Genomic DNA, 10,261 nt, shown 5'->3' with positions numbered 1-10,261 from the left:
TTGTCATTTTGAAAAGAAAACCATTGAAGAGTCCCAAGGTGATAAAGATTAGAAATCCTTGTTTTCCTTGCGCATCTTTGTGAGAGCTCAAACAATGCCGCTACCTATTTTAGTTCACCAATATTTGATTTAAAGACCAGAATTAGGAGCTTTGACCAGACAAAATCATACTAATTTCGAGGAGAAATGATTTAAAACTAACACAAAACTCTAATTCCATCCTTTCGGAATGACACAGAGCATGGTGTTCAACAGTCCTTAATGGGGTCCAATTCGTGCACGCAACGGAATCCTATCCACGGAAAATAAGTGGTGTGAATGTGGCAAACCAATCAACACGCCGTCTCCTCTAGTCAAACACGCCATCTAAAACTTCCCCAGAATTTCTTGATTATAATTTTGTTCCCTAATTACCGGGAGATTTCTCAAGGGTACACCACTTTTTTGCCCCTTTATCTATGGAGAGACACACGGGTTCTCAGTTGTGAGTCTGTTGTGATTTGGAGAACAATTTTGTTTGGATTTGTGACTTTTTTTTTGTGAGCTTTCTGGATTGAAGAGGCAAGAGGTACATACTTTGATGTATCCAGTCAAAATGTCCAGTTTGAGTTGATTCAAGCATACAGTTTAGAACAGAGTCTTTCGTTGACAAGCTAGTTTATGGACAACATGTCCTTCACTGCGCATGTTCCTCGTGGGCAGACCTCTGAATTGAAGGCGGCTTTATTCATCTTAGCATTGTTATTCATAAATGTCTTTTCAGCTCCTCAAGGTGATGTGGTGAGTAGTCTTCCAGGACAACCACCTGTGCCCTTCAAACAATATGCAGGATATGTCACTGTAGACGAAAGAAGTGATAGGGCTTTGTTCTATTACTTTGTGGAAGCAGAGACGCAACCAGATTTGAAGCCCTTGGTTCTTTGGCTCAATGGAGGTTAGTGAATGGCTATCTTTAACTCAATGATAATGGATTTCCACAATCTATACACACACAATCTCAATCAGAAGCATAAATATATCTTTAACTCGTAAATTTGTTATTATCTGGGAAGAAACCTGTAGGTCATGTCTTGTCTTGTCCATCCAAATAAGGATGACTTTTGATTGCTTGGAGGTATACAGTTGCAAGGATGAGAACTGTTTAGAACAGGAGTCTTTGTTTGGGATATTGAAAGCAACACCATGGGACTTCATTGCATTATTTGATAATCTTTCTTCGCAGACTTCTGAAAGGCACTGAAGTTTTTCTAGATTTGGTTCCTAATTTCAGGAAGAGGATGATATTTTACTTATGCACTTTGCTTATTTTGAACAATTAAAACAAGAAGATTTCCACAATCTGTATGAAACTATCAAATTTTATGTTTCTGGATTCGATTGTGTGATAGTTTTTGTAACATTCGTCACACAATCGAATCCAAAAGCGTAAAATCTGATTATTTTGAACAATTTAGTTCTGTTATCTCACTGTTTGAATCTACAATGTGAAAAATCACAGGGCCAGGTTGTTCATCATTTGGTGTTGGGGCATTTTCTGAGAATGGCCCATTTCAACCCAAGGGAGACAAATTGGTCAGAAATGGCTATAGCTGGAACAAAGGTATACTGGGTTACTAATCGGATCGTTCTATCATAAGATATAGAAAAGAAACACATTCTTGAGAATTTATTGCATTGAGTTAGCTATATTTTTCATATGCAAACTAGCTCACAATTCTGCATGTCTCATTAATAGCTGAGGCGAATGTTTAAATTTGATCTATGCAGAAGCAAATGTTCTGTATTTGGAGAGTCCGGCAGGAGTTGGATTTTCTTATTCTAGTGATCAAACTTACTATGTAGGTGTGAATGACACTCTAACAGGTAACTATGCTATTTTTTGTTTTTGGGATCGATTGTGTAACAAATTTTTTTAGTTCTAACATTTCAGATCGTACTATATGATTCATCATCAGAATCATGTCTTATTTGTATCTTGTATCTATATTCAGTTACATTAACAACATAATGGTTTTTCCATCATATTTATGCCCCATGTTTCAAATGTTTTGGATTGATTTGCAGCCAATGATAACCTTCTATTTCTCCTGGGATGGTTTAAAAAGTTTCCAGAGTACAAAACCAGAGAGCTTTATTTGACTGGGGAAAGCTATGCAGGTGAAGTTTGTGACTCAAGCTTAGGTTCACCTTGCAAATTCCATACCTGACATATGTGACAAGATCAACTGAACTTCAGCATATTTTCTCTACAGCATACTGATTTTAGTAATGTATTGCCTCTTTTTTTAAGCAGGGCACTATATTCCTCAGTTGGCAGATCTTATTGTCATGGCCAACAGAAAACAGAAGATCTTCAATTTGAAGGGTGTAGCTGTAAGTATGTTTCTATGCTCAATTAAATGCCGATGTTCTAAAAGAGGCCAAGTACGGTCAGCCAGATGGAGAAACTAAATTTATCAACTTTCGCATTTAAGATTATGGGTTTTGATTGTGTTCATTTTTCTTCTATTTGGTACACCATGAAGAAATTGGATTTTGGATTGTCCGGTTACCCTAATTAGTATATGATAAATGCAAACCTATTTGCTTTCGAATATGTGGATAGACTTCTGGGTCTATCAAGTCTGAGGCTGATAATAGGAAGAAACATGGTCATTCAGGGCTAAGCCTTAGATCCTAAGTTGTTTTGAACTGCTATCTGTATTAATGGCATCTGTAGTACCCTACACTACTATAAAGTCATTGGCAGGCTGATCGACTGCTAACCCAAATGTCCAATCATCATGATTAACCTCTACCTACGGCATTGTTGATTCACTATTCCATCTCTGATCATGTAGGAAGTTAGAAACAAGCCCCGACGCTAACCCAAATGTTATTACTATGTCAAGTACAATTACAAAACAATGCCTCTAGACCTTTTCCAACAAGAAACGGACCAGTAGTTAGAGAAAAGTATGGGTTTTCTCCCAACCTGATTTTCTTTCTTTCTCCTAATCTTTATTAGATGTTAAATTGACTTCACGGATACCAATAGGGCAAAAGGGTACAGGCCCATAATCTAAAAACTTTTAGAAAGTCATTTACAGCCTTTCATCGGACACCCCCTACAAAAAATAAATCAAAATTGTTGGCCAAAATGTCACCATATTTCCTAAAGATAGATAGCAAGCATTGACTTTGGTTGAAAATGACCACTATAATCTCTGCTATGATCGCTATTAAGTTGGTGGTGTGATGGGAGAATGTGCAGATAGGCAACCCATTACTGGATTTTTTCACAGACTTCAATGCAAGAGCTGAATACTACTGGTCACACGGTCTCATTTCCGACCCCACATACAAAATGATGACTACAGACTGCAACTATACTCGCTATGTTGATGAATATTACAGAGGCAGCGTTTCCAACACTTGTGAGCAGATCCATGCAATTGTCGACATGGAAGTCAGTCGATTTATTGACCGCTACGATGTGACTCTCGATGTCTGTCTCAACTCCCTCCTCATGCAATCCAAAGTGCTCAGAGCTCAGGTACATTGGAGTTTTTATTAATTTTTTTCATTTTATTTGAAGGTTCAGTCTTATAGTTGGCTTCTTCTCTTAAAAACTGAAGACTGAGGGGTATTTGTTCCATCAAATTAGTCTACAAGATTCCAACCTCATTTCTTTTTGATGTCGGGGTATTGCACTCAGCAAGACTTAATCCTTAGTAGGCTATCTATGAACAATTCAATTTTATATAAAAACTTTATGTAATCACAAAGATTTTACTAAATTAATGAAGCATTTATTAACAGGGGAACAAGGTCAGCATGGAAATTGAAAGAGTAGAGCCAGATGTTTGTGTTCAAGACGAAGCTACAACATATCTCAATAGACCAGAAGTACAGAAGGCTTTCCATGCGCGCCTTACTGGAGGCATCAGCAGCTGGCAGGCCTGCAGCGAGTAAATCTAAATTCTTTTGTCTATAGTAATATAATTAAAAAATAGGGTTTTTTCAAAATCTTAACAGTATCAGATTTCTACAATCTATTTGAATGTGTAATTTGATTTCTAAATTCGATTGTGTAAGTTTTTTTAGCATCAACATTTCGGGTAATCCATCTTCAGCACAATTTTTTTATGCACAATTTTGTTCTTGCATTCTCTCGTTTTGATGATAGATCACAGACTGTGATCTGAAATGTTGATGCTAAAAATAATTATACAATTGAATCCAGAAATCAAATTACACATTTTTTAATCTTGTTTTCTGATAGAATTTCTTGAAATTAAGTCTGTTGCACAATGGTAGATGATGTGGTATTCACAGTTTATGAACATGGGTGATAATATTTTTTGGTAGAAAATTCTGTTCAAGCTTTTTCGAATCAGTGTGATAGATAGATTATATCCAGAGACATGAAATCATATCGATTTATGAAGATAAAAACTTATTAAGTCTTATTTATCCAGAGATCTCACAATTTAACCTGATTTTGTTTCACAGTGTGCTTCAATACGATCATCTCAATCTAGAGATACCCACCACTGCTTTGCTGGGTAAACTCGTAAATGCTGGTATAAGAGTACTAATTTACAGGTAACATTCCCATCTTTTTGATTGAAAATGTTTTAAGAACTTAGTACATTGGTATAATAAGGTAATAAGAAGGTTATGATCTGTATAAATCATAAGTTTTCTTCATTCAAAACTATATAATTGAATTCTCATAGTAATACCTTAACATTGAAATTTATAAATTTTCCAATAAAAAATATCATTTGCTTTCAACCTTGCCGATTTCCTTTGGCTACAGACTATGCCTTCTAATTAGTTATATAAGGATTTAAGACATTTTTTGTGTGGGTTATTTGTGCAGTGGAGATCAGGATTCAGTGATTCCTCTAACAGGATCAAGAACATTGGTAACCAATCTTGCTTCAGATATGCAACTGAACACAACGGTTCCTTACAGTGTCTGGTTTGAAGGAAAGCAGGTATATCTCTTAATCTTATCAGATTTGTGTTTGGTTTGAAGTAGAGCAGTTATATTTCTAATTGGTTATGTTATTTTAACATCAATGTTTCAGATCACACTGCATGCATAATCCATCATTCGAATGAAAAAATGAAATATCTTTGTTAAAAAGAAGACAATTACCTATCTGTAAATGTTATTTCAAATCAACCTGGTTAACATGGTAGGGTTTTGCAGGTTGCAGGATGGACACAGGTATACAACAACATTTTATCATTTGCAACGGTGAGAGGAGCGGCTCATGAGGTTCCCTTCTCTCAGCCAGAAAGATCCCTCGTCATGTTGAAGGCCTTCCTCTCCGGCCAACCTCTGCCCACCAAATCCTAAGCTATAGTGCCCCCAAACACACTGTATATCCAATAAGAATGTCCAACATGTAAATTTGCAAGTGTACTTCAGAGCTTTCTGACATGTGATGTATTTCGAACATTTACTGGTTGGAAATAAAATGTGATGTTAATCTTTTTGGTCCAATCACTGGGTAAGAAATCAATTACATAATGGCTGAAACTTAGCAACTTGGAAATGAACAAGTTAATGGAGACCCACCAGACAGCTCACACAAAAACACCCAACTCCATAATTTCAAACAAGCAAGAAAAGAAATGGAAGCCTGATTATAAAACTGATCTTACATGACAAAGATAGAGCCCCTGTGCAATTTATGAAGTTAAAACAACACTGAATCCAATTCCTTCAGGATGCACACAATAAAGCACTATATTTGGGGAAGCAGTTCAAGAATTAAAAAGCTTAAGAGTTCATTTTAAGAGATTTTGGCATTATCTTTTGCTCTCCTCTTATTTGTTGCTATGACTGCAAAAGTTGGGATTATTAAACTGTCCACTCCATACAATTATTTAAGTTAAAACGGCTTCTATCAATTTTCTCTTGTATCTTCTATTTGTAGATACTTTTAAATTTTATTTTTAAGATGTCTATTTTTAGCATCTTATTAGAGGACAAGCCAAGTCTATTCATTTGGATATTTCTTTAATTTTAAGATTAAAGAATTGATGGTTCAATTATTCAAAGGTAAAGTGTAATGAATTTATAAGACTACATGAATTATATACAATTGTAGACATTTTTAAGTTCAAGTTGTTATTATCATTATGAAAAAGATAAATTTAATAAAGAAGCATCTATTTAAGTTGAAGGATTCCTTTTAAATATTATTTTTTAATCTTCTAATTCATTATAGACACTTTCACATTTTATTTTAAAGATTTCCATGATTTAGCATCTTACTAGTAGACAAGTGAAGTCTATTTATTTGGATCTTAGAAGAATTGATGGTTCAAATTGTCTAAGGTAAAGTACAATGAACTTAAAAGACTAAATGAATTATCTATGAATAATTTAGAAATTAAAAAATAAATTATTTAAATTTAAATATGCAACCTGCCTACTTTAGGGGGATAACCTCTCAATAGAACATACACTAGTTGTAAATATATAAATATACCTTCTATTTGGTAAGTCCTTACAACATAGCATTTTGCCAAAGATGAAAGCTATGATCCCATGTATGTTGGACAATTGTTATATTATAACTAACTAACTAATGACATGACTTGCAAAGTATAGACAATGATCTTTATTAAACATTGTGTATGGGTTACTTGTAGAACTTAGTAACGTTATGAACATTGACTCAACACTCTCAATTAACTGAAGTCATGTATCAATATTGATTGTGTTATAGGCGGGTGGTGAATCAACACTTCGAAACTTTTACCTCTAAAACATTTCACCATGCATCCATCTCATAACTTAACATGTAAACTAAAATATCTCACCATTCATCACATCCAAAGCATCAAATAAATCAACACATAACACATAAGATTTTGGTTACCCAGAAACACTCTAAGGAGAAGGTAAAATTGGTGTGGGGATGACACCCACAAATCTTCACTATTGCAATTGTAAAATGTGACCTATTATGGCTACAAAATTTTGATCATAAACTATGATTTATCCTATGAAAGGTTTGCCCTGTTATAGGCTTACAAGATTGTTAGGTTTCACCTTGATTAAAGGATTCAAACTCATAACTAAGTAAGCACTTTGTTAAGAGATTTACAAAAACCTGTTAGGACTACTTTGTTAAGAGATTTACTCTGTGTCACTTGTTAGAATGATTCAACACCTGATCCTTTGGTTAGCATCTTATTGCTTGATGTCAGATCTCCTCTTTACTAGTTATCTCTTGATCCTCCCGATCACTGTCCTTTCACTATTTGTCTTTGTTCTTCTCAAATGGATTCTGCATTGTAGTTTCATAACTTTGCCATCATTTCCACCTTGAAATGCTCTCTATGCTCTTAGCATTCCTCTCCTTGCACATGTGATGCTTCTCTTTGCAACTTCCTCACATGCATAATGTTCTTTAGGGTTTACATCTTTTTCTAGGCATCATGGAGATGGGCTAGATTAAAATCAATGGTTGTGGTTGATCCTTATTGCCGCCTAACTCTTCCCTTTATTTGATTGGTTGCATGTATTTGCATAGGGATTCGTAATGATTGGATCCTTGTTTCTTAATATCAAAAATTCATGTTCATGTCAACCAAAAATGGTTTACACTGAAGTTTGTGCCATAACAAACATCTATGTCAAAGACTGGTAACTTGACATCAATAGACTCTGATGCTTGACCTTCACTGTGCTAATTATACTGATAATCAACTTTTGAATGGCTCAATATTCACTTTGGCTCAGCACCTGAATCATTCGGCACACACTGTCTGCTCGACTCCTATTTTCTCGATACCTAAGTGACTCGACATTAACTATCATATTACTCAACATGTAGTCTGGAGGCTTATGCTCGACATACACTATGCACTCAACTTGCATTGTTTTCTACTGTATAATGACTAAGTGTTTTATCACTACTTTGTCAAAACCACAATAAGATTAACAATCTCCCCCTTTGACATGAGTGGCAAACACACTTTGCCATGGCATATGCAATCTTATTTTCTTGCATAAGTCAGACAATATATTATCTCTATTCAGCTTCTATACAATATTTCAAAATCTCAAAATTTGCAAAAATGTTACCATCTCCCATACCTTATTACTTCACTTGAGTAAATACTTCATTTCATTTTTGTAACTCCTTCTAAGTAGATACCTACCTTGACAAAATTATGCAAAATCTTCAAAATCGCTCTTTTTTGACATTGATGTCGTTTGGGTGGTATACTTATAGTGTATTTGTCCAAAAATGGCTTATAAAATTCCATTATGACTCCCAAAGCAGAATCCCAATTATTACTGGTTGCATCTAAAGATTGAATCTGTGTTTCTAGATTCATTGCCATATCTACTAGACCTTCTTGAGTAGAAAGATGAGAATCTTTCCTCAACAATGTTTCTATAAAGGCTAGTTCCTTCTACATAACTTCCATGTGTGGGGTCAGCATGGACTGACGCTGATCAAAGTTGATATGATATTTGCATCCTTTGCTTGCAACTCGACAAGCCTAGTATGTGTCAGTAGTAATCTTTGAAAATGAACTTGACTAGTGCTAGGAGATTGCCTCAATGTAGTACTAGTTAATTGTAAATCTCCTTGCAGCTGGTCAATTGACTGTTGTATAATGTTTACCCCTACTTGACTTTTCTATTGTAGTGCTGGATTCTTTTAGGTAAGTTTTCTGATTATATATTCTGATTATCTGTGCTTGGTTACCAGATTTGATTAAATATTATTTTATACTTAGTTGATATATGGGACGAGTTAGTTATTTCAGTTATTTCATGATTATTTCAATGATGATATATATGTTCAATATGTGATTTCAGTTATCTCATGATGGTTAGATGGATTAATTGTATGCAGTTTCTATGGTTACTTACCCCATACTTACATGTGTATGGTGTACATGTTTGTTTTATTTTATGATTGACGTTCCTAATATGGTTGAGGGAGGGAGTTGTCACCTGCTAGTCGGGATCTACATGATGCACCACTCCTCGCCATTGCCTATTTAGTTTAGAATATGTGTGTATGTACATGCGTGGATTTTATGTAGATTGTAGGTACCGGGTATCGACTTCCCTGAATTGCCAGGATGAGCATACCCTATTGCAATATCTCAATGGTATAAGTGGGAAGATAACTCTTGAGTCCAGATCCTAACCTAAGCCAATTATCTTAGAAAGTAGGACAAGTATCTGAGTTAGTTTATTCATTCGAATTCATCAAGTGATGTGAATTCGTGATTTTGACTTGTGGAGTTTGATTATGTTCTTTGTCTTCAGTTGAGTTGTCATATTTGGTTTTGTGGGTGTGTGATGATTTTTATTTATAATTAAATCAAATTAAAAGATAATTTAATGATTTAATTTAATAAGAAAATTATTTAAAAAATTCAATATTTAATTAATTGAGAAATTAATTAAATAAAAGAATTAGATTTAAAGATTATATTAAAGTTCTATTTTTGATTTATTTACATTTATTTAATTTAATGATCATTATTTAAAAGTTCTATTTTAATAATAAACTCTAAATAATGTTTTGATTAAGTAAAAACAGGTTTTGAAAGGACCCAAAACCTTTTACAAAGGACAATAAAGATATATTAATGAGAATCTCAAAACAACTACAGAAAACCACTCGACAAAAAAGAGGGACACACCAAAGTTCCCAACAAGAGGGCAAACAACTCAAGAAACCGCATACCATTAAGATTTACATTTTGGTCCAGTTTTTTGAGAACATAAAAAAAAATCAAATGAAGGTTTGGAGGACTTTCCTTTTTTTTTCCTTTAACTAATGTCCAACCATCCTCCACCTTCCTAGCATCCTTCTGCTAATCCCCACTAACCTCCAAAAACCTTGCAGCATGAGAAGCACCAACAACAGTGTTCTGGACAAAGTTAGCAAGAGAAATAGGGACACCATCAACATTATGACCCAAAGCCGTCAAAGGGACATCAGTCAAATCAACAAAGACATCAGTAGGTGACGAGTTAGAAATAACATTCTGATTCAAATCTATCATAGGGACAACATTCAAATAATCAAAAACAACAATAGAATCCTTAGCCAGAGTGAGATCAATATGAGAAGAGCTATTCGAACCATCCACCACCGTGGATACTTTTTGAACTGTATAGTGATCATCTGAAACCTCTAACCACTAATTAGGTGATTTTTTCAATCTAACCTTGTTAAAGGAGCATCACGCAGTGAGATGGCTAGTCTTATGGCAT

General features: G+C 34.6%; 1 protein-coding gene across 1 annotated transcript; it reads left to right on the top strand.

Annotated features, from left to right (window-relative positions):
* Positions 1 to 484: 484 nt before the first annotated feature.
* On the top strand, positions 485 to 5,500 carry LOC149539725 (serine carboxypeptidase-like 46). Its single transcript, XM_089800924.1, has 10 exons — positions 485 to 934; positions 1,499 to 1,600; positions 1,768 to 1,863; positions 2,065 to 2,157; positions 2,294 to 2,373; positions 3,254 to 3,535; positions 3,802 to 3,950; positions 4,495 to 4,587; positions 4,868 to 4,985; positions 5,204 to 5,500. Exons 1-10 carry the CDS (start codon positions 661 to 663, stop codon positions 5,351 to 5,353), a joined length of 1,437 nt encoding a protein of 478 aa, XP_089657050.1. The 5' UTR covers positions 485 to 660; the 3' UTR covers positions 5,354 to 5,500.
* Positions 5,501 to 10,261: the final 4,761 nt, after the last annotated feature.

Source organism: Cupressus sempervirens, chromosome 9 (assembly GCF_028749045.1).
Source record: "Cupressus sempervirens isolate cs-2001-9-10 chromosome 9, ASM2874904v1, whole genome shotgun sequence".
NCBI lineage: Eukaryota > Viridiplantae > Streptophyta > Pinopsida > Cupressales > Cupressaceae > Cupressus > Cupressus sempervirens.
The sequence above is the reverse complement of the archived record's forward strand: the minus strand, read 5'-3'. Positions and strand labels throughout refer to the sequence as shown.

Excerpts from the sequence above, each read along its gene's own strand:
- LOC149539725 (XM_089800924.1), top strand. The coding sequence starts at position 661 with ATGGACAACATGTCCTTCACTGCGCATGTTCCTCGTGGGCAGACCTCT. Across the intron at positions 1,864-2,064 it reads TGTGAATGACACTCTAACAG|CCAATGATAACCTTCTATTT; the intron begins GTAACTATGCTA and ends ATTGATTTGCAG. Across the intron at positions 4,986-5,203 it reads TCTGGTTTGAAGGAAAGCAG|GTTGCAGGATGGACACAGGT; the intron begins GTATATCTCTTA and ends AGGGTTTTGCAG.